Source organism: Jaculus jaculus, chromosome 9, assembly GCF_020740685.1.
Source record: "Jaculus jaculus isolate mJacJac1 chromosome 9, mJacJac1.mat.Y.cur, whole genome shotgun sequence".
In the NCBI taxonomy this organism is placed as follows: Eukaryota; Metazoa; Chordata; class Mammalia; order Rodentia; family Dipodidae; genus Jaculus; species Jaculus jaculus.
Window position 1 is genome coordinate 95,266,777 of NC_059110.1, and position 25,250 is coordinate 95,292,026.

The 25,250-nt window shown below is 42.8% G+C and overlaps 1 protein-coding gene and 1 pseudogene across 2 annotated transcripts in view; both read right to left on the reverse strand.

Moving 5' to 3' along the window:
- Usp32 (ubiquitin specific peptidase 32) overlaps positions 1–25,250 on the reverse strand; it is a 203,785-nt gene that overhangs the window by 17,345 nt on the left and 161,190 nt on the right. For both annotated transcript variants that reach the window (XM_045158505.1, XM_045158504.1), the window contains exons 27-29: positions 14,169–14,353; positions 8,185–8,271; positions 6,653–6,773 (exon numbers count right to left, since the gene is read on the reverse strand). In XM_045158505.1, the coding sequence (XP_045014440.1) occupies positions 6,653–6,773; positions 8,185–8,271; positions 14,169–14,353 (393 nt within the window). The remainder of the gene's footprint in view (positions 1–6,652; positions 6,774–8,184; positions 8,272–14,168; positions 14,354–25,250) is intronic.
- On the reverse strand, positions 24,075–24,381 carry LOC105944492 (annotated as a pseudogene).

Here is a 25,250-nt window from a genome sequence, read left to right on the forward strand (position 1 = left end):
ACTGGAAAGCACTCTACCAGCTGAGCTTCATCCCCATCCCCTTTTTGCTTTTCAAAGAACTTGGTGTTCTGCTGTCAGTAAAAATTGGTTATCATCATTTTTAATGACTACAGAATACTTTTTGTAATAAATATATATTACACTGTACTTAACTATACCTTTATGTGGAACAAACAAAAATTGTTTATAATTATTCATTATTTTTAATTTTATTTTGTTCATTTTTATTTACTTATTTGAGAGCGACAGACAGAGAAAGAGGCAGAGAGAGAGAGAATGGGCGTGCCAGGGCCTCCAGCCACTACAAATGAACTCCAGATGCATGCGCCCCCTTGTGCATCTGGTTAACGTGGGTCCTGGGGAACCCAGCCTCAAACCAATGTCCTTAGGCTACACAGGCAAGCGCTTAACTGCTAAGCCATCTCTCCAGCCCAGTTATTTACTATTAAAAAAAAAATTCAAGATAAAGGGGCTGGGCATGGTGGTACATGCCTTTAACCCCAGCACTCAGGAAGCCAAGTTAGGGCTTGCTTTGAGTTTGAGGCCAATCTGGGACAACATAGTGAATTCCAGTTCAGCCTGGGCTAAAGTGAGAGCATACCTCAAAAATAACAACAAAAGCATACCAAACTAACAAACAAAATAAAGACACATGTGGTGGTACACACCTTTAATCCCAGCAGTTGGGAGGCAGAGATAGGAGGACCACTGTGAGTTTGAGGTCAGCCTGGGCTAGAGAAAGACCCTACCTTGGAAAAAAACAAGAAAATAGCCAGGTGTGGTGGTGCATGCCTTTAATCCTAACACTTGGGAGGCAGAGGTAGGAGGATCATCATGAGTTTGAGGCCACCCTGAGACTACATAGTGAATTCCAGGTCAGCCTGGGCTAGAGTGAGACCCTACCTCAAAAAAAAAAAAAAAAAAAAAAAAATTAAAAAAATACTTTATGGGCTGAAGAGATGGCTTAGTGGTTAAGCGCTTGCCTGTGAAGCCTAAGGACCCTGGTTTGAGGCTCTATTTCCCAGGACCCACATTAGCCAGATGCACAAGGGGGCGCACGCGTCTGGAGTTCGTTTGCAGTGGCTGGAGGCCCTGGTGCGCCCATTCACTCTAGCTCTATCTGCCTCTTCCTCTCTGTCTGTCGCTCTCAAATAAATAAATAAACTTTATGATGGGCAGAATATACTCTTTCCCAAGGAAAATTCCCAGAAGAGAAAGCACTGAAATAAAAACTATAAAACCTATGAGTAATAATCTCAACTTTGTACCAAAGTCTTCCGTTTGTGTGGATGTGACTCTCTAAGCACATGCAGAAACCAGGAAGGCAAGATAGCTCTCTGTTTCCATGTATCGTTAAGTATACCACTGAAAGTGACAATGGAAATAAAAATTAACAGGTCACATAGACCCTGCTTCCTTTAAGTGGGATGTACTCCATTGTGTTTTAGATTACACAGTGGATTTTGTAAAAAGGGGAAGACTTAGAGAGTCAAATGCCTTTAAAAAAAATCATTTTTGTGTGTGTGTGTGTGTGTGTGTGTGTGTGTGTACACATGCACACGCTGTCAGCTGCCCCCCCCCCCACTTCAAGGTAAGGTCTCACTTTAGCCCAGGCTGATCTGGAATTCACTATGTTGTCTCAGGGGCCTTGAACTCATGGCGATCCTCCTACCTCTGCCTCCCAAGTGCTGGGATTAAAGACCTATGCCACCACACCTGGCACCAAGGTTTCTTGCCACTGCAAACAAATGTCAAACACCTTGTACCACTTTTTACATCTGGCTTATGTGGGTGACTGGAGAACTGAACACATGCTGGCATGATTTGCAAACAAGTACCTTTAACCACTGAGCCATCTTCCCAGCTCCTATCTTTCATAGGAATGTGTTGTCAGAATAATGTTCTGTCAGATTCTACGCTGACAAAGATTTAGAAGCCTATTAATTGTTTAAAAATTCATTTAAAAATATTTTAATCTATTTATTGGCCTGCATAAAGACCAAGAGAAAGAGAAAAAGAGAAAGAGAGAGGGAGAGAGAGAGAAAAGCATGAGAAAGAATGGGTGTGCCAGGACCTCAAGCTGCTGCAAACAAACTCCAGATGCATGTCCCACTTTGTGCATCTGGCTCGATGTACTGAGGAATCAAAGTCATTAGGCTTTGCAGGCAAATACCTTAACCATTAAGCCATCTCTCTCCAGCCCAAATTTTCCTGCTTCAAAGGATGTTTGGGGTTGGGGAAATGGCTCAGTAGTTAAAGACACTTGCTTGCAAAGCCTACTAAGCCCAGGTTCAATTCTCCACACATGAAAAGCCATATACAAAAAAATGATACAAAAATCTGTCATTCATTTGTGGGCTAAGAGAACTGGTGGGCTCCCCCGACACTAATAAATAAAAATATTTTTTTGTAAAAAGGAAAGGTAGCATGACTGAGCTTTCCAAAATGCCTTGTTACAATACATTGAGCATGATCTAAAACTTCTCTTCAGCTTTTTCCTTAGCTTTTAGCCTAGTGACCTTACTGTTTGTTCACTTGTTTGCACGAATGTACAGGCACACATTCAGTTTTGCATGGGTGGGTGGGAAGGGAATTGAACCTGGGCCAGCAGGCTTTGCAAGAAAGAACCTGTAACCATACAGCCATCTCTGTTTCCCTCAACCTCCCTTTCTGACTCATGTAGCACAGACTGATCTTGAACTTCTGATCTCCTGGCTGGAATTACAGGCATGTATAACCATACCTAGATGAGTCTAGTGATCTAGTATACTCATTTGTGACTACAAAGAGCTGCTCAGGTTATGTGTTAGCACACTTAGGCATATAAATAGGAAAGGAGGTCTGGAATTGATAGCTCCCCCATTTCTTAATAGCATAAAAAGCCAGAAAATTACTATTATTAACTTATCTAAAGGAATTTTTGGAGGGGGGGTATTTTTCGAGGTAGGATCTTGTTTTTGTTTTTGGAGGTAGAATTTCACTCTAGGCCCAGGCTGACCTGAAATTTATTATGTAGTCTCAGGCTGGCCTCAAACTCACAGCGATTCTCCTACCTCTGCCTTCTGAGTGCTGGGATTAAAGGCGTGCACCATTACGTCTGGCCTAAAGAAAATTTCTAATGAACAAAACTCACTATAATTCCTTAGAAGCTTGAGACACCTTTGATTCAGTTTCTTTTACTTCTCCATAGAAATTTTTGTTTTTTACTTTAAAAATTTTTTTATTCTGGGAATTTAACTCAGGGCCTCCCACATGCTAGGAACTCAAGAGTTAAGCACTATTAACCTATTAGATTTTTAAAAAATATGTTATTTTTATTTATTTACTTATTTGACAGAGAGAAAGAGGGAGAGAGGGAAAAAGAAGGAGAGGGAGGGAAGAAAGAGGGGAGGAGAGAATGGGCATGCTTGGGCCTTCTGCCACTCCAGATGTATGCACCATCTTGTGCATCTGGCTGTGGGTCTTGGGGAATTGAACCTAGGTCCTTTGGCTTTTCAGATAAGCACATTAACCACTAAGCCATCCCTCCAGCCCTAGATTATTTCTTTAAAAAAATATTTTATTCATTTGAGAGAGGGGGAGAGACAAAAAGAGAGGAGAAAGAGTGAGAGACAGTGTATGTACCAGGGCGTCTAGCCACTGCAAACAAACTCCAGACACATGAACTACCTTGTGCATCTGGCTTAAGTGGGTCCTGGGGAATCAAACCTGGGTCCTTAAACTTTGCAGGCAAGCACCTTAACCACTAAGCCATCTCTCCAGTCGCATACCAGATTCTTTTTAAAAAAGCTTTTGTTGTTGTTGCTTTTTGAGGCAGGATCTCACCGTAGCCCAGGTTGACCTGGAACACATTCTGTAGTCCTACGCTGGCCTTGAACTCAAGGCAATCCTCCTGCCTCTATCTCCCAAATGCTGGGGTTAAAGGTGTGCACCACCACATCCAGATCTTAAATTTTTTTTTTTTTTTATTAGTAGTTTCATCATAGTGATCCTCCTTCCATGAATGATGGGATTGGATGTATGTATACTACTATGCTGGCTGTTGTTCATCATATTTCCTTATTTCCCCCCTTCCCTTCCTCCTTTCTTCCTTCTTGAAGGCAGGGTCTCACTCTATCCCACCCTGACTAGAAACAACTCTGGAGCCCAGGCTGGCCTTGGATTCACAGTGATCCTCCTTTAAACTCTGGAGTGCTAGAATTCTATGTGTGTCATCATGCTCAGCTCACTATCAGAGGTTTTTTGTTTTTTGTTTTTAATGAGAGAGGAAGAGAGGACTGGAATGCCAGGGCTTCCATCCAATGTAATCCAACTCCAGATGTGTGAGCCACCTGTGTGTTTGGCTTACATGGGACCTGGAGAGTTGAACATGGGTCCTTAGGCTTCACAGGCAAGTGCCTTAATTGCTCAGCCATCCTGCCCCAGAGTTCTAATATCTCCACTTTCAAGTGTATTTGGTTGATGGGCTGGAAGATGGCTGTGTATACAGTGCTTGCTGTGCAAGCATGAAGACCTGACTTTGGATCCCCAGAACTCAGTAAAGCAACATGTAGTAGTGCATGCCTGTAATCCTAGTGTACCTACAGCGAGATGGGAGGCAGAAACAGGAGAATCCCCAGAAGCTCATGGACCAGCTGACCTGCCTCAAACAAGGTGAAAGGTGAACACCCAAAGCTGTCCTCTCATCTCTACATGTACACACACACACACACACACACACACACACACACAAAAAAAAAAAAAAGATTAAAAAAATAGGTTCAGAAGATGGTTCAGTGGATAAAGTGCTTGTGATATAGGCATAGACAACTGAATTTGGATGCCCAGAACCCACATAAAAAGCTGGATGCTGTAGTGTGAGTCTTTGCAATAACAGTGTGCATAGAGTGAGAAGAGAAGACAAGACAGGAGACTCTCTCAGAAGCTTGTGAGCCAGATAGCCTTGCAAATGCAGTGGTGAACAAAAGACTCTGAAACAAAGTGGAGGATCAATGCCTGATGTTTTGATGTCGTCTGTTGACCTCCATGTGTGCTGTGGTATGTGTATGTCTGTCCTCATTAAACTTACATGAACACATATACACCCACACATTCACACCGAACATCAAAAAACAAACAAACAAAAAACTGTGCATGGCATATATATATATATATTTATTATTATTATTATTTTTTTTTTGGTTTTTCAAGGTAGGGTCTCACTCTGGCTCAGGCTGACCTGGAATTCACTATGTAGTCTCAGGGTGGCCTCGAACTCACGGCGATCCTCCTACCTCTGCCTCCCGAGTGCTGGGATTAAAGGCGTGTGCCACCACGCCCAGCTAGCATGGCATATATCTTTAATTCCAGCACTCGGGAGGCAGAAGTAGGAGGACTGATGTGAGTTTGAGACCAGCCTGGGACTACAAAGTGAGTTCCAGGTCAGCCAGGGCTAGAGTGAGACCCTACCTCAAAAAACACAAAACAAAACAAAACAAAACTAACCCCCCAGAAAAAAAAAAGCCAACAACAAACACATACATAAAACCTGGTTGATTAAAAATTGCTTGAGCCCATTGTGGTAGTGCAAGCCTTTAATCCCAGTACTTGAAATGCAGAGGTATGATGATCACTGTGAGTTTGAGGCTAGCCTGAGACTACACAGTGAATCCCAGATCAGCCAGGGCTAAAGTGAGACCCTACCTTGAAAAACCAAACCATCAAACTGCATAGTAGAATGGAGAGATGGCTCAGTGGCTAAAGGTGCTTGCTTACAAAGCCTGCCAGCCTGGGTTTGATTATTCAGTACTCAGGTAAAGTAAAATGCACGAAGCGGCACATGCATCTGGAGTTTGTATGCAGTGGCAAGAGGCCCTAGCATGCGCATGTGTACACTCAGTCTTTCTCTCTCTCAAGTAAATAAATAAAAATATTTAAAAATTAAAATAAAAAATACTTAAAAGGGCTTGGGACTGGCAGAGTGCTCATCTAGCATGCATGAAGTTCTGAGTTGGATCCTTAGTGAGTTTAAGGCCTATAATTCCAACCCTTGGGAGGTGAAGGCAGGAGGATCAGGAGTTCAAGGTTATCCTTAGTTACACAGTGAGTTTGAGGCCAGCCTGGGATGTCTAAGTCCTTGTCTAAAATAAAACAAAAATCAAAGCCAGGCGTGGCGGCACATGCCTTTAATTCCAGCACTCAGGAGGCAGAAGTAGGAGGATCGCTGTGAGTTCAAGGCCACCCTGAGACTCCATAGTGAATTCTAGGACAGCCTGAGCTAGAGTGAGACCCTACAATCAATCAAATAAACCCATACAAAACAATGACAAACCAAGTAACACAAAACAAAAGGCCATACAACTTCAGTGATATTTAACAAATGTATAGAGATGTTTATCAGCATATCACAGCCAGAGATTATAATTTCTTAATTACAGTAAGTTTTGCTCCAAGTTTGCTTGTTATTCCTATTTTGATTTACTGCCACAATACAACTGAGTTTAGAAGTTGAAAAACAAAACAAAAAAAAAGCTAAGCAGCCATGTCAATACTTAAGTATTAAAGAGAATGTCCATGATTGTTTTCCTGGTTTTATTAAACTGCTATGATACACTTGAACTGGGAAAAATTCCCACATAAAATCCACTACCTTATGGCACCCCTGAACACTTACTCGTTCCTGTGATGTTTGGTAGCGGAGGTGAAGGGCTGTGGGATCCCAATCCACAGCAACATAGGCATTCCCAATGAAAGCTCTGTCTTCTGCACAATCAATTTTACAGCCTCTGCAAAATCTAAGAGGGGGGAAAGATTCACAGAGAAAGTAATAACAAATGAAGGAATCTACATTTTCTTAATTAGAAATATTGTTCATTTCTACTTTTCTACTTTCTTCTTGGCTCATAATTTGTCATGAAATTCTAATTTCAGACTCTTATAAACAGAGTAGTATGAACTAAGAATTCAGGGAATCATGTTTATAACTTCAAGTCTTTGGCTTTATAAAGTAGTTGATAAAAATTTGTTAACATATAGGAAGATATGAGTTTTTGGCAAGGAAGTATATTGAATTAGATTATTTGATATAAACTGGCTTGAATATACCTCTAAATTCAGTTATATAATGATCTGAGATAAGATAACAGATCTAGTATAACAATGCTTATCTCCTTGTTTGTTTAATGGTATTATAAAAATGTACAGAGGGCAGAGGAGAAGACATGACATAGTCATGGTGCCAATGCCTATTTTATTTATTTTTTACAGTTTACTTGTATGTGTGTGTACACGCACACACACCATGCTCTCTTGTCACTAGCTTTATGTGAGTGGCTGGGGAAATGAACAAAGCCAGTAGGCTTTGCAAGCAAGCACCTTTAAACTGCTGAGCCATCTTCCCTGGCCTCCATGCTTATTTTAGACTCAGTTTGTTAAGTCCACAGCAATTCTCTAAAAGTTGACTTCACGATTGTCAGATACTTTCCCTGTGGTGACAGAAGTAACTAACACACACTTATCTCCATAACTCCTCTGAAAAGCAGAATAAGACAACCAGCAAGGTCTTGTAGGGAGACTATGTTCTCCTGCTCAGGATACATGACTGTAGACACAGTACTCATGAGGCTCAGGGGAAAATCACTTGTGTCCAGGAGTCTGAGGCCAGCCTGGATGACACAGTGAGATATTAGAATAGTAAATTTTAGTCATAAATTATGGGTTTAGGTTCTAGTGTAGTCTATAAAACCACAGATATGTGGAAAGTAAATTTTGGTCGTTGATCTCATGACGAAGAAAGGAGTGAACAATTCCTAAATTTATTTCAAGATTCTCATTATTCACTATTCCATCTCAAAGTAGGAAGTAAGAGTGTGTGTGTGTGCGCACACATGTGGAGATCAGAGGACAAGTTGCAGGTACTGGTCCTCATTTCGACCTCATCTGAGGAAGGATTAGTTGACCTGTGAGCTTTTGGTTGATTCTCCTGTTTTGCTTCCCTTCTAGCTACAGGCACATTGGGATTATAGATGCCCACTACAGCATCTGGCTTTATGTGGGTTCTGGGGATCGGAACTCAGGTATTCAAGTTTGTATGGCAAGTGCTTTACCCAGAGAGCCATCTCCTCAGCTGCAAACAGGAACCCTTTTAGGCCTAAGGTTTGAAGCTACAATTCTACTAAAGCTTTCTTTTATAGAAGGTCCATTTACCTATACCACGGGCACCAAGCACAGGAATTCCCATCTTTATGCACAACTCGCAGAGTGAACGGATATTGATAGCCCATGCTGTCATCACTGTAACAGAAGAAAATACACACCAAAGAGTCTAAGAACCATTTCTGGTCAACATCCAACTCTTTCATCTACTGTTAAATGGAAATATTCTTCTTCCTACTTTTTCACTTTCCTTTTGGCTTCATAATTGGTCATGGGATTTTAACTTCAGACTGACAAATGCAGTGACGTGGACTAAGAATTATTAGGGAAGGATGACTTTCTACAGCAGTGTGTTCATGCTGACAGCTCAATGCTTCTCCCCCCACCCATGAAATGCAGCCCTGAGCCAGCCATGCTAGGCTATTACCCTGCCAGCAGAAGGGAGCATGCAGCACATTGCTGGATGTCTTTCAGTCTATGTGTCAGTGAAAAACTTTACAAGACAAGCTAGCTGTAAAATCAAACAATTATTAATTATCCTTAATTTCAACAGAGAATTAAATTCACATTAAATTATAATAACCAGGGCTGAAGAGATTGCTCAGTGGTTAAGGCATTTGTGTGTAAAGCCTAACAACCTGGGTTCGATTCCCCAGTATCCATGTAAGCCAGATGCACAAAAGCAGCACCTATATCTAGAGGTTTGTTTGCAATGGCTAGAGGCTCTGGCATCCCTATACTCACCCAATTTCTCTGTCTCTCTTTTTCTGCTTGCAAATAAATAAATAGGTAACCAAATAAAAATTAAAAAAAATTACAGTAACTAGGCCTTTGTATGACAATAACATAGGCGCCACACAGAAGCATGTAAATAGATTCCCAGTTGTATGTGGTAGGTATCCTCTTCCATACCCTAACAACTCAAAGCTGGTTGCTATCCTTCACTTTTTTTTTTTTTCTGTTTTGTTTTGCTTCTTCAAGGTAGGGTCACACTTTAGTCCAGGCTGACCTGGAACTCACTCTGTAGTCTCAGGTTGGCCTTGATCTAACAGTGGTCCTCCTAATTCTGTCTTCCAAGTACTGGGATTAAAGGCATGTGCCACTACGCCCAGCTCAAATTTATTAGTCTTTGCCTAAACAAGAAACAATATGACAATTCATACACACATCATAATGTCAATTTGTATATCTTAAACACATACAATTCCTGGTCTAGAGCTCAGAGGCAGAGCAGGTGTTTAGCAAGTACAAGACCCTGGGTTCAATCCCCAGCACCCCCTAAAAGAAAGAATTTCCTCCATTTTTTAACTGTGTGTATAGTGTATGCACGTGTGCGCAGGTGTGAGCACATGTGCACACACCTACTCTTCTGCTTTCTTTCCTTCAGATAGTCTCTCTCAAGCTGGGCGTGGTGGCACATGCCTTTAATCCCAGCACTTGGGAGGCAGAGGTAGGAGGATCGCTGTGAGTTTCAAGTCACCCTGAGACTACATAGTGAATTCCAGGTCAGCCTCGGCTGGAGCAAGATCTTACGTTGAAAAACAAAAACAAAAAGACAACAAAGAAAAAAGAGTCTCTCACTGAGTCTGGGACTGCTGTTTTGGGTAGGATTGGCTTACCAGTGAGTGCCAACAATTCTCCTGCCTCCATCTGTCTCGGGACTGGGGTCACAGGTGTGTGTGGCCACTTCTGCCTCTTTTTTAACTTTTGTTTTGTTTTGTTTTGTTTTTTCAAGGTAGGGTTTCACTCTAGTCCAGGCTGACCTGGAATTCACTATGTAGTCTCAGGCTGGCCTTGAACTCCCAGTGATCCTCCTACCTCTGCCTTCCGAGTGCTGGGATTAAAGGTGTGCACCAGCTGGGGATTGAACTCATGTCTCCATGTTTATATGGCAAGTGCTCTTACCCACTAAGCCATCTTTCCAGCCCTTCAAATTCTTTTTTTTTCTTCCAGATTTAGTTTTTTTCTTTTTTTTTAATTCAATTTTTATTAGCATTTTCCATGATTATACAAAAAAAAATCCCATGGTAATACCCTCCCTCCCCCCAACAGTTTCCCCTTTGACATTCCATTCTCCACCCTTCAAATTCTTGATGCGTGTGAATTATAGTTCATTAAAGCTAGAGTGAGAAAAAGAAGCAATACAAAGGACAGAACATGAAAGCAATACATTTTACAGCTCCTTGGGTAACTTGGAGTGGCTATCACATGGTTGTTAAAGGCAATTAAACCATTATAAAGGCTCACTATAAGGTGGAGGAAAGGCTCAGCAATTAAGGCCCTTGCCTGTAAAAGTTGATAACCCTGGTTGGATTCCCCAGCATCTAAGTAAAGCCAGATGCACAAAGAGGCACATGCATCTGGAGTCTGTTTGTAGCAGTTGGAGGTTCTGGCATGCCCATCCTCTCTGTCTGTGTCTCTTTTCTATCTCCCTCTGCTTGCAAACAAATAAATATTTAAGACTTCTGGGTAAGATGGCAGGGTAGTACCCATGCCAAAGCAGCCTAAGGAGGGAAATAAGTAGAAAAAACGACAAAATACACTCTTCTACTGAAAAGGGAAGATGTATAGGTTATTATCAACTACAGCAGAGAAGAAGGATGATACTAAGATCTTCCAGGAGGAGGAAACCAACCAGAATCCTGCCGAGGCACTAGCGGCTCCAGTCTGCGTGCCTGCCTGCCCGGCTGGCCAGTGCAGAGCTGCAGGAGGAGAAACCAGGTGGAGGAATTTTCCACTCACATCAGCCTCCTTGCAAAGTCAAGAAATCTGAAGGGGAAGATAGCATGGACTAGGTGAGCAGCTCACAATGTACTCTTCCAGAAACAAAATGGCCTGGATATCCATGACCTTGCAGTGCCTGGCACTACCTACATGTGGTGGTTTGATTCAGGTGTCCCCCATAAACTTAGGTGCTCTGGATACTAGGTTCCCCAGCTGATGGAGATTTGGGAATTAATGCCTCCTAGAAGAAGTGTATTGTTGAGAGAAGGCTTATGGGTGTTATAACCAGTTTCCCCATGCCAGTGTTTGGCACACTCTCCTGTTGCTATTGTCCACCTGACATTGGCCAGGATATGATGTTCACCCTCTGCTCATGCCATCATTTTCCCTGCCATCATGGAGTTTCCCCCTCAAGCCTGTAAGCCAAAATACCACCCCCCCCACAAGCTGCTCTTAGTTGGGTGATTTCTATCAACAATGCGAACCTGACTGCAACAGTAAAGTGGTACCAGGAGTGGGGTTGCTGAGGAGTGGGGTTGCTGCTAGACACCTGACTGTGTGGCTTTGGCCTTTTGGAGCTGATTTTCAAGAGGAATGTAGAAGGATTTGAAACCTTGGCCTAAAGAGATACTTTGCAGTGCTGTAAGTATAGCTTATCTGTACTTATTCTGATCAGAGTTGAAAGACTTGAATGCAGTAAGAACTATGGTCTCTGAGATTTGGCTTATGAGGGTGAGAAAGTGTTTTGTTTAGACTGGGCTAGCAGTTTGTGTGAGAAGCTTGCTGTTCTGCCCATGTCCTGAGAAGTTATGCAGGGTTGCATTGCATAGAAATGGACTGGTATGAGCAGAGGGATATGGCACAGAAAAAAATGAAATCTTTGGGCCTAAACTGCTGTCTATTCACCTGCAAATTGTTTGAGAGATTACAACCATTGGCCAGCTGACCTGCACTGGGGCAATAGGAAGAATGTAGAGTCTTTTGAAGGGGCCTGAGTGCTCAAGGAGTGTTCTGTTCTTCAACGTCTGCTTTATTCCCCTCCTGGATTAATAAATTGGCACCCTACCTGGTATTGTGGAGTATAAGAAATTCATTGAGTTTGCAACACGGTCTTGTGTTTTGGAAATGGCCATGGGCAGTGTGAAGCAGGTTTTCTGGATGCCTGCACAGAGACCCAATGGGGCCATGAGGATGAACCGTGGATTGCAGTGGAGACCCAGTGGAGATGCTGGGACCACAAGATGGCTGCTAAGGAAAGCTGCTGGCTCCGATGAAGTTTTCCAGGACTGTGAGTAGACTAGCTGGAGGGGTGAAATTGGAATGCCAGAGACTTGTTGCTGGTTAGAATTATCAGACTTGGATATTTGTCACTGGCTAGAGTTGTTGGACTTGAAGCTACAGGGTTTGATGTTTGCCCTGGTTCTTTTAAATCTTGTATTGGTGGAGTATTCGTTTGCTATGACCAATGCCATCTTTTGCAGTGTGAATGTTTATTCTGTGCCATTACGGGTTTTTTCAATTTTTTCTTTTTGTATTATGTTTCAAAAAGACCTTAGATTATGGGATGTATGAACATAATTGCAATTGATAAAAACTATGGGGACTTTTAAAGTTGGATGAATGTATTTCATTTTACATCACATATGGTTATCAGTTTATGGGCCAAGGGTGGAATGTGGTTTGATTCAGGTGTCCCCCATAAACTTAGGTGTTCTGAATGCTAGGTTCCCAGCTGATGAAGATTTGGAAATTAATGTCTCCTGGAGGAAGTATATTGTTGGGGGTGGGCTTATTATGGGTATCATAGCCAGTGTCCCCTTGCCAGTGTTTGGCACACTCTCCTGTTGCTATTGTCCACTTGACGTTGGCCAAGGTATGATGTCCACTCTCTACTCATGCCATTGTTTCCCCTACCATCATGGAGCTTCCCCATCCAGCCTGTAAGCCTAAATAAACCTCTCCCCACCCCCCACAAGCTGCTCTTGGTTAGGTGATTTCTACCAGCAATGTGAACCTGACTGCAACACTATACAAGACCATTATAATAGGAAAAGATGATGACATCAAAGTAAGAGAGAGGGGCTGGAGAGATGGCTTAGCAGTGAAGGCGCTTGCCTGCAAAGCAAAGGACCCAGGTTCGACTCCCCAGTACCCATGTAAGCTAGATGCACAAGGGGGCGTATGCATCTGGAGTTTGTTTGCAGTGACTGGAGGCCCTGGTGTACCATTCTCTCTCTGCTATTTTTGTATCTCTGTCTCTTTTTCTCTCAAATAAATTGAAAAAAAAAGAGAGAGAGATTCATTGAGTGTGGAGTTGCAAAGGGGAAAGTCAGGGAAGAGGTGGCCATGCTAGGACCTCCTGCTACTACAAAAGAACTTCAGATGCATGCACCACTTTGTGCATCTAGCTTTACGTGGGTACTGGGGAGTCAATCCTGGGCTAGCAGGCTTTGTAAGCAAGTGCCTTTAACTACTGAGCTATAACCCCTGCTCATGATCTTTGAGTTGAAACAACTGCTCACTTCTTTCTTGAAGCATCCTCTTCAGTTAAATTTGCCCCCCACCTTTTTTTATGGTTTTTGAGGTAGGGCCTTGCTCTAGCCTAGGCTGACCTGGAATTCACTATGTAGTCAGTCTGAGGGTGGCCTCAAACTCTCGGCGATCCTCCTACCTCTACCTCTCAAGAGCTGTGATTAAAGGTGTGTATCATAATGCTTGGAAACTTTGCCCATTTTTGACTGATAAGACACTATTGGCTGCTCCTGCCCCTTGCTCCTATTGCCCTCTAAATGTTTGCTGGCACTAGGAATTAGCTCTTAAGTATTCTTACTCTCTAAACTGGTATCAGCTCAATTCAAGGCTTCAAATATCTTCTTGGTGGTGATACCTGTATCTCCAGCAAAGGACATAAAAACGAATTTCTCACATGAATAACAGGTATTTCCACCCCCTCCCCCTGGCCCCCAGGTAGGGTCTCACTAGAGCCCAGACTGACCTGGAACTAATCTGTAGCCCCAGGCTGATCTTGAACTCAAAGTGATCCTCCTATCTCTGCCTCCTGAGTGCTGGGATTAAAGGCAAGTGTCACCACACCTGTCTCACTTTCTACTTTTGTAATAACAGAAGATAGAATATTATTACCTGAAGCATTTTAGGAAAGAGATCAAAGAATGAAAAACTGACTGGACACTAGGATGTCTAGGTGAGAAAAAGCAGCTTACATATAGAGTGGGTCTTCTAGGCCACACATAATTCATACAGCTACTTCCTGTATGGAAGACACAAAGTCTTGGCTAGTCCCCTGCACTTACCAGTCCTGAGCATGGTTACTAGCTTCTTGTGGTGGGAGGGGGCTGGCTAATCGAGACACTTGGATCCATACTGCATCATACAGATCTTTCTTACGGGTCTGCTCAGTACATGGAACAATCAGTGGCATCCCAAAGAGGCTGGGGCGATTCTTCTGAGATGACAGGAAATACAGTTCTGTCCGCATCTATATGTACAAACAAGAGAAGAGAGCTGAGCAGTCAGGCCCCTGTTGCTTCCATGACTACCAACAAACATGCATTGGTGGCTCACACCTTTGATCCCAGCACTTAGGAGGCAGAGGTAGGATCACCATGAGTTCAAGGCCACCCTGGACTACTTAGTGAATTCCAGATCAGTCTGGGCTAGAGTGAGATCCTACCTTGAAACACCAAAAAATAAAATATAAAATAAAATAAAAAAATTAGTTAATACTGGGGCTGGAGAGAGATGGCTTAGTGGTTAAGGTGTTTGCCTACAAAGCCAAAGAACCTAGGTTCCATTCCCTAGGACTCACATAAGCCAGATGCACCCGGTAGTGCATGAGTCTGGAGTTTGTTTACAGTGGCTGGATGCCATGGTGTGCCCATTCTCCATCTCCCTCTCTTTCAAAATAAATAAAAATAAAGTATTAAAATTAGTTACTACCACATTTTTTTGTTTGTTTGTTTTTGAGACAGAGTTTCACTCTAGCCCAGGCTGACCTGAAACCCACTCTGTAGTCCAACCTCAGCAGCCTTAGTGCCAAGATTAAATTTGTGAGTCACCATGCCTAGCTTTTATTCCATTCTTTTTTTTTTTTTGGTTTTTCGAGGTAGGGTTTCACTCTAGCCCAGGCTGACCTGGAATTCACTATGGAGTTTCAGGGTGGCCTTGAACTCACGGCAATCCTCCTACCTCTGCCTCCCGAGTGCTAGGATTAAAGGCATGCGCTACCACGCCCGGCTTTTATTCCATTCTTTATCCATGGAATCTTTTGCTTGTGTGTGTGTGTGTGTGTGTGTGTGTGTGTGTGTGTGTGTGTTATGCTCATGTATGTGCCCATGCAGCACCACATGCACTTGCTTGTGGCAAGGTGCTCTCATCTACAGTGGCTAGAGTGGGTACTTTGCTCCATCACTTCATACCTGGTCCTTACTTGAACTGGGAGTCTTTCTGATCCTGAAGCTTGCAACTTTTTAGTGAGCTCCAGCAATTCTCAGATCTCTGCTTCCCTATAGGAATGGGGTTACAGATGTGCCTGGCCACACCTAACTGTTTATGTGGGTACTCGTGACTGAACTCAGTGGTGTTTCAGGTCTCCTCAGGCCCTCATGTTTGCTCAGGAAGTGCTCCTAACTGCTGAGCCATCTCTTCAGCTTGGAACCATCTTTTACTAGGAAGAGAATGGTTGTTTGAAGTGGAACCATTGAAAGGTTTGAAGATATTGCCAATGTCAGAATTATCTATCCAAGTAAGATTTCAGTTTCCAAATTCAAGTTTGTTTCATATATATGTGTGTGTGTTACACACACACACACACACACACTATATACATATACAGATTATTTGGGGGAGATAGAGAATGGGCCCACCAGGGTCTCTAGCCACTGCAAACAAACTCCAGATGCATGCACCCCCTTGTGCATCTGGCTTATCTGGGTCCTGGAAAGGTGTGGTGACACATGCCTTTAATCCCAGCACTTGGGTGGCAGAGGTGGGAGGATCACTGAGTTCAAGGGAAGCCTGGGACTACAGAGTAAGTTCCAGATCAGCCTGGGCTAGAGTGAGACCCTACCTCAAAAACAAAAAGCAAAACAAGAATCCCCAAACCATAAACCAACCAACCAAATAAAACCCCAAGGGTATGAAGAGTATAAGACATAAATAATTCAAACTGTACATAGTTACCAGTCAGTTTTGTTTGGACTTTGTCCTTTGGCATTTCATGATGATTCAATGTAGATCTGTATTCACACAAATTTTATTTTGGTTGCTTTTTATTTTAATTTTTTTTAAAGGCAGGGTCCATTATGCAACCTAGGTTTTCCTCAAACTTCTGATCCTCCTGTCTCCATGTCCCAAGTGCTGGGATTATAGGAGTGTGACATCACTCTCAGTCCTACAAATTTTGTTTGTATGATTTCATGTTGTGGTGGTTTGGTTCAGGTGTCCCCCATAAAATTAGGTGTTCTGAATGCTAGGTTCCCAGCTGATGGAGATTTGGGAATTAATGCTTCCTGGAGGGAGTGTATTGTTGGGGGCAGGCTTATGGGTGTTATAGCCAGTTTCCCCATGCCAGTGTTTGGCACACTCTCCTGTTGCTATTGTCCACCTTATGTTGGCCAGGGGGTGATGTCCACCCTCTGCTCATGCTATCGTTTCCCCCTGCCATAATGGAGCTTCCCCTTGAGCCTGTGAGCCAAAATAAATCTCTTTTTCCCAGAAGCTGCTGTCGGTTGGGTGATTTCTACCAGCAATGCAAACTGGACTGCAACAACAAGGAGTACCAAGGAGTGGGATTGCTGCTAGACAACTGACTGTGTGGCTTTGACCTTTTGGAGCTGATTTTCACGAGGAATGTGGGAGGATTTGAAACCTTGGCCTAAGAGATGCCTTGCAGTGCTGTAAGTACAGCTTGATGGACTATTCTGGTCAGAGTTGAAAGGCCTGAATGCAGCAAGAACTATTATGGACTGTGAAGTTTGGCTTATGAGGGTGAGAAAGAGCTTTGCTTGGACTGGGCTGGCAGTTTGTGTGGGACGCTTGCTGTTATGCCCGTGTCCTAAGAAGCTGTGCAGGGTTGCTTTGCGTAGAAATGAACTGGTATGTGCAGAGGGATATGGCAGTCTTTGGGTGAACTGTTGCCCGTTCAGCTGCAACTGAGAGATTACAACCTTTGAGACTGGTCTAGTTGACCTGCGCTGGGGCAACAGGAAGAATGTCGACTCTTTTGAAGGGGACTGAGTGCTCAAGGAGTGTCCTGTTCTTCAAAGTCTGCTTTATTCCCCCCTGGATTAACAAACTGGCACCCTACCTGGTATTGTGGAGCATAAGAAATGCTGGAAAGAGGGTCACTGAGTTTGCAACACGGTCTTATGTTTTGGAAATGGCCATTGGCAATGTGAAGCAGGCTTGTTGGATGCCTGCATGGAGACCCCATGGGGCCATGAGGATGAACCGTGGCTTGCAGTGGAGACCCAATGGAGATACCAGGACCATGAGATGGCTGCTCAGGAGCTGCTGGCCCCGATTTCCAGGACTGCGAGTAGCCTAGCTGGAGGGGCAGAATTGGAATGCCAGAGATTTGTTGCTGGTTAGAATTATTGGACTTGGAGATGTGTCACTGGCTAGAGTTGTTGGACTTAAAATTACAGTGTTTGATGTTTGCCCTGGCTGTTTTAAATCTTGTATTAGTTGAATATTTCTTTGCTATGCCCAATGCCATCTTTTGCAGTGTGAATATTTATTCTGTGATATTATGGGTTTTTTTGAGGTTATGTTTTGGTATTATGGCTCAGTTAGATCTTGGACTATGGGGATGTATGAACATCATTGGAATTGATAAAAAAAAAAAAAACGATGGGACTTTTAACGTTGGATGAATGCATTGCATTTTACATCATGTATGGTTATCAGTTTATGGGGACAGAGGCGAATGTGGTGGTTTGATTCAGGTGTCCCCCATAAACTTAGGTGATCTGAATGCTAGGTTCATAGCTGATGGAGATTTGGGAATTAACACCTCCTGGAGGGAGTGTATTGTTGGGGGTGGGCTTATGGGTGTTATAGCCAGTTTCCCTTTGCCAGTGTTTGGCACACCCTCCTGTTGCTGTGGTCCACTTTCTGTTGGCCAGGGGGTGATGTCCACCCTCTGCTCATGCCATTGTTTTCCCCTGCCATTGTGGAGCTTCCCCTCAAGCCTGTAAGCCAAAATAAACCTCTTTTTCCTAAAAGCTGCTCTTGGTTGGGTGATTTCTACCAGCAATGCGAACCGGACTGCAACACATGTTAAACCTCAAATAAATGCTTCCTTATATGTAAAAGTTTTTTTTTTAAATTTTTTGTTTTTAAGATAATGTCATACTCTATAGCCCATAATGCTGATGGATTCAAAGTGATCCACCTGCTTTAGCTTTCCATGTGCTGGAATTGCAAGTGTGAGTCAAAGGCTCAGCTTTCTTTTTTGTTTTCTGAGAAACAGTCTCATTTTGTAGGCCAGGCAGGCTTTGAACTCATGATGCTCCTATGGTCCCAGCCTTCCAAACTCTGAAGTTATAGGTGTAAGTCACCATGACCAGCTCTGTTAATTTTTTTTTTTGAGAGCTTGTTTGGAGGCTCTAGCAGGGGAGCGCAGCTACTCGTATACCCCTGATTAAAGACCAGTCCTCCTCTATTTGGGGAAGGTCATCCTCTTCGACCAAGCATGCAACTTTGGGAGGGAAGCACATGGAGCAGTGAGGGAGGAAGGGGAAACCCGCCTAGCCAGCCAGATCAGCCAAATCAACCCTGGCAATCAATGGGGTGACAGATGTCGCAACCAGATCCGCCCTCACATCCTGTTATTTTTTTTGAAACAAAACAAACATCCTCAAAATGCAAATTTCTAAGAATTAGCCATTGACAGAAGCATTTCTCAAAATTTTAGAAACTTGTAAAACTTAGTCATTCAGTTTCATAACAATACATCAGCCTTCCTAAAAACAAGTGAGTGACTTGGTCTATTTGCTTATTTATTATTCTTGCTCTCTCTTTGTTAGGGTATCCTAGCTCAAGCTGACAAGGAATTCACTATGTAGTCTCAGGTGGCCTCAAACTCACCGTAATTCTCCTACCTCTGCCTCCCAAGTGCTGGGATTAAAGACATGAGCCACCATGCCCAGCATTATTTTCTTTTTTAGAGACTGAATCTCTTGTAGCCCCATCTGGCTTCCAACACAATAGGTTACCAGTGATCACCCTGATCTCCTGATCCATCTGTCTTCAACTCCTTAGTAAATGGCTTAAAGGCATGTACCACCATGACTGGTAGGTCTTTTAATTTTCTAAATACATGATAGAATAAAAGCAAGGGGCCCGGAATGGTGGTGCACACCTTTAATCCTAGCACTTGAGAGGCTGAGGTAGAAGGATCATTGAGTTCAGAGCCAGTCTGGAACTACAATGTGAATTCAGATCAGCCTGGGCTAAAATGAGACCCTACCTCAAAAAAAAAAAAAAAAAAAAAAAGTTGGGGGTAGGTGCTGAAGAGATAGCTCCAAGGTTAAAGGCACCTGCTTGCAAAGCCTACTGGCCCCAGGGCCCCAGTTCAATTCCTTAATACCCACATAAGAAGCCAGATGCACAAAGTGGCAGAGGCCTTGGCATACACATTCTCATTTTCCTTCTCTCCTTATAAATAAATAATTTTTTTTCAAGGTAGGGTCTCACTGTAGCCCAGGCTGACCTAGAATTCACTATGGAGTCTCAGGGTGGCCTCAAACTCATGGTGATCCGCCTACCTCTGCCTCCCGAGTGCTGGGATTAAAGGCGTGCACCCGGATAAAATAAATTTTTTTAAAGTAAGGTTAAGGTTAGAGTTTGTTAGTGGTTAAGGCATTTGCCTGCAAAGCCAAAGCTCAGATTTAATCCCCCAGGACCCACGTAAGTCAGATGCACAAGGTGGTGCCTGGAGTTTGTTTGCAGCAGCTGGAGGCCCTGGTGCACACATATTCTCTCAAACAAATTTTAAAAATACAAAAAAAAGTAAGGTTGGGGGCTATCGAGATGGCTCAGTGGTTAAGGCACTTGCCTGTGAAGCCCAAGGACCTAAGTTTGATTTTTCAGTATCCAAATAAGCCAGATGCATAAGGTGGTGCATGTGTCTGGAGTTCATCTGAAGTGACTAGAGGCCCTGGCATGCCCAATTCTCTCTCTCTCCCCTTCCTTCAAATGAATCAATGAATAAATATTAAAATTTTTTTAAAGTAAGGTTAAATTTAAGAACATCTGTTTTCAGTAGGCTAAAGAGATTTGTACAGTATGCTTATATATATGAGATTTCTCCAAAAAGCTCAGGGTAAGGGACAAAAATATTTCAGAGTTTGGACTTTCCCCCCATAGTTGGAAATATTTCCATTAATGTTACAGGATAATCTCCCTACTGCAGAAATTTTCAGATTGCAGATCCTCAAAGTAATATAAAGACTATCACAAAGAATTAGACCAGAAAAGCCTGCTTAATAAAAGTTAGAATAAGAGAATGATTAGTAGAAGTTAAAGATTATAAAAAAGCTGTTGTAGCAGGGTGCACATGCCTTCAATCCCTTCAGGTGAGAGGTGGAGACAGGAGGATCAGGAATTCAAGTCCAGCACTGGTTATCACTGCAAGTTTGAGGCCAGACTGGTATACAGGAGGCCTTGTCTCCAAAAAACAGTACTTTTTTTTTTTTTTTTTTTGAGGTAGGGTTTCATGCTAGCCCAGGCTGACCTGGAATTCACTACGTAGTCTCAGGGTGGCCTGGAACTCATGGTAATCCTACTACCTTAGCCTTCAGGGTGCTGGGATTAAAGGAGTAAACCACCATGCCCAGCTAACAAATTTTCCTTAAATTAAGAAACTTAGTTAAGGTTAGGTGTGGTGGCATGTGCTTATACAGTGAAGACAGGAGGATCAGGAGTTTGTGATCATCCTCAGCTATCTATTAAGTTTGAGGCTGAACTGGACTACATGACCCACTATCTAAAACAGACAAACAACTTAAACCAAACAACAACAAAACCTTAGTGAAGCCCACACAATTTTCATCTTACAGGCAAATTTTCCCAATGTTTTAGGGCTCATACCTGTTCAGTTTCTCCCATAAACAGTGCCAGAGATTTTCTTTTGTCCTCACCTAACAATGTTTTCTTAAAATACTTTTATTTATATGAGGGGATGAGGGGAGAAGGGAGGGAGGAAAAGAACATGAATGAGGGCTGTAGAGATGGCTTAGTGCTTAAGGCATTTGCCTGTGAAGCCTAAAGGACCCAGGTTTGATTCCCTAGTACCCACATAAGCCAGATGCACAGAGTGGAGCATGCATCTGGAGTTCGTCTACAGTGGCTAGACACCTTGGCATGCCTATTCTCTCAAATAAATAAATAATTTTTAAAATTTATATAAAAAAGAATATGAATGAATGAGATTAGGCAGGCCAGAGTCTGTTGCCACTGCAAACCCACTACAGGCACATGTGCCACTTTGTACATCTGGCTTTGTATGGGTACTGGGAAATCAAACCCAGGTCACCAGACTTTGCAAGCAAGTGCCTTTAATTGCTGAGTCTTCTCTCCAGCCCACAATTTTTTCAACTGAAAAGACTATTTGCTCAAGTTCTAGAAAGAAACATCCATGTTGATTACATCACCAACCTTTCTTCAGGTTTCAGTCTTTCTGACTTCTCGGACCTCCTCCTTCTTCTTTTAAAAGACTAAATTTTCCAGCCGGGCGTGGTGGCGCACGCCTTTAATCCCAGCACTCGGGAGGCAGAGGTAGGAGGATCGCCGTGAGTTCAAGGCCACCCTGAGACTACAGAGTTAATTCCAGGTCAGCCTGGACCAGAGTGAGACCCTACCTCAAAAAAAAAAAAAAAAAAGACTAAATTTGTTGGGAGTGGTGGCACATGCTTTTAATCCCAGCACTTGGGAGGCAGAAGTAGGAGGATCACTGTAAATTTGAGGCCAGCCTGAGACTACATAGTGAATCCCAGTGAGATTCTTGAAAAGACAAAAACAAACAAACAAAAATACCAACAACCAAACCCCATAAAATTAACAACAAAAAAACCTTAATTCAGAAATGGAGAAATGGTTTAGCAGTTTAAGGTGTCTAGTTGCAAAGCCTAAGGACCAGGATTTGATTCCCCAGTACCCACGTTTAAGCACAAAGTGGCACATGTATCTGGAGTTTGTTTGCAGTGCTGGAGGTCCTGGTGCACCCATTCTCTCTGTCTCTCTTCTACCTCTCTCTGCTTGCAAAAACAAAACGAAACAAACAAACAAAAAACCCCACCTAAATTTGGGGCTGGAGAGATGGCTCAACAGTTAAGGCAGTTGGCTGCAAAGCCTAACAAGCCGGGTTCAATTCCCTAGTACCCACGTAAAGCTAGATGCACAAAGTGGAGTTCATGTACAGTGACTGGAGACTCTGGTGCATCCATTCTCTCTGTCTCTCTTCTATCTCTCTCTGCTTGCAAACAAACAAATGAAAAAAAGAAAAAACTAAATTCATCATATGCCTTCCTATTTTTGCATTCACCGCTCTCAATATCCTCACCTATGTTGCCTTGTCTATTCCTCTTCTGTAACTACTTTGCAGAAAAGTATGGAAGAAAAATTAATTACTTTCAAAGTACCATGACATCAAAAGAGTCTGAATGATGGCAATGAAAGAAAACTGAAAATGAGACTAGCCAAAACAATGAGTTTATGGTTCAATGTAGTTACAAAATCCTATACATAGTGCTTCAGCACTTGTGAAGCACTGCTTACGGTATTACATATGCACAATAACTAAAGACAGATTTTTCTTTTCCTCCTTTGGTATTCTTGAGACAGAGTGTCATGGAGTCTAGCCTGGCCTCCAACTTGTTCTGTAGTCACCTGCTTTCACCTCCAAAGTGCTGGGATTATAGGCATACACCACCATACTAGGATAAGAAGTTGCTTTCTAAATATATATCTATCAATCCCAGCATTTGGAAGGCAGAAAGAGGTAGGAGGATTGCTGTGAGTTTGAGGCAACCCTGAGACTACAGAGTGAATTCCAGGTCAGCCTGGGCTATAGTGAGACCCTACCTTGAAAAACCAAAGTAGATCACAGTGCTTAATATGCATAGGATGTGATGGTGTTTAGTAAAAAGAGAAAGAGATGGGAAATGCAGAACCACCTAATCACTTGGGTGACAGGACTTGTTGGAGCTATGCTTAACAACTCTAAGTCACAGATGCGCCCCTAATTCTTTCATGCCCCCACACATTACCCTATCTAGAAAGGACCACAAAACATCATCCATGTGACTAGAAACTTACTTTTAAGTCAAAGACTTCTAATTCTGAGAAGAAACATAGTACATCTTAGAGAACGACGACAAAATAAGCAGTTGTCTTCCTGCCACTGAATTCAGGAAAAATACTGCTTGCACTCCCAAAGGCTTTTGCTTCTTCCAAACCACAAACTCTCCCATTCCTTCAAAGGTGGTTATTCTGAATATTTATAACTGCTTGCCTTTCTTTTCAGTTTTATATCCTATGCATTGACAGTAAATATCACTTTGTTTTTAAGGTTATTTGTAAAAAGAATTAATAACTCTTAGTCTCTCCACCAATGTTTATAAGATTCATTCATGCTGATTAAACTTTTAAAAAATCTATTAATTTTCATTCCTATATCATATTTTATGAATATATGTTAACTGTTAACGTCTTGTTGCTTCCTACCACTAATGGACACTTAATGCTTTGTTTACAGGTTGAGCTACAATTAGCAATGTTGCTATCAAAAAGTCTTATATATATTTCCTAGCACATATATCTGCTAGGTGGATACTAAGCGGTGTGTATGGGGGGAGGGGGCAAAAGCTAGTTAGCTTGAACTAGAAAATGACTTTCCAAAGCAGCAGTGTTACTTTCTTCTCAGTGTTCTTGGTTCCCATTATTCTTACTTAACTAGCTTGCCTCTTTCTTCCTTTCCTTCCTTTCCTCTCCCTTTCTCTCTCCCTCTCCTCTCCTCTCCTCTCCTCTCCTCTCCTCTCCTCTCCTCTCCTCTCCTCTCCTCTCCTCTCCTCTCCTCTCCTCCCCTCCCCTCCCCTCCCCTCCCCTCCCCTCCCCTCCCCTCCCCTCCCCTCTCCTTTTCTTTCTAAGTGAATATAATCTTACTCTGTTGTCTTTGTAGCAACACTGGCTTAGAACTAGACAAGCTGGCCCTTCTCATCTCTTCCCAGTTCAAAGTGCTTGCTCTCTGACTAGCCAGCATTCCCTAACATCTGCAGTTAGGCTCAACACACTCAAGCCTCAGCACAGACTTCTTCGTACTCTCAGCTTTTTCTGGAATATGGGCTCAGTCTGCCCACCGTAGCCACTCTGCTTCCTGTCCTAACTCCACTTTCCCTGGGCATACAGAGAGTCCTTTCCCTTCTTGTACCGGGTCACTTTGCGGGGCTGGTGCTTGCCGTGCTTCTCGCAGAAAGTCTGGCAAGTTTTAGGGACGTTCACCATGTTGGCAGAAGTGCTATCACAGCATGGAAAGCATGATCTTTCTACAAGAGTCTCTCAAATGTTAGGATGACAGATATACACCATCATGTCTAGCATCATAATGTTTTTCTCTCTCTCTCTTTTTTTTTGGGGGGGGGTTTCAAGATGGAGTCTCGCGTTAGACCAGGCTGACCTGGAATTCACTCTAGTTCCAGGGTGGCCTCAAACTCATGGTGTTCCTCCTACCTCTGCCTCCCAAGTACTGGGATTAAAGGCATGCACCACCATGCCCAGCCTGATTTTGAATTTGAAACAGGGTCTCAAACTTGCAATCCTCCTGCCTCAGCCTTCTGAGTTCTGAGATTACAGGACTATGCTACCACCCCTGGCCCCATAATGTGGTTTTAATTCAGATTTTCTGGACTACTTCTGTGGTTAATCATTTTTTCATATGATTATTGACTATTTGGAAAGCTTTTTTTTGAGGTAGGGTCTCACTCTAGTCCGCGCTGACCTGTAAGTCACTCTGTAGCCTTGAACTCACAGTGATACTTGTACCTCAGCCTCCTGAGTGCTGGGAATACAGGTGTGCGACACCCCACCTGGCTCCGCAACTAGTATTTCTTTAACACGTACAGACTAGCTTTCAAATCTTTTTTTTTTTTTTTTAAATCAAGATGTTATCCTGCAATGAAAGGTATTTATCTATCAGGGGAAGAAGTATAAAAAGCTTGTCAAGGACAGTTTTGTGTCCTCCAAAACACACACACACACACACACACACACACACACACACACACACACACAGCCAAGGACATCAACAAAACCTCCAACAAACCTCCATTATTATGGCAAAGATTTACATCCCTTTAATACATGTAAGACAAATT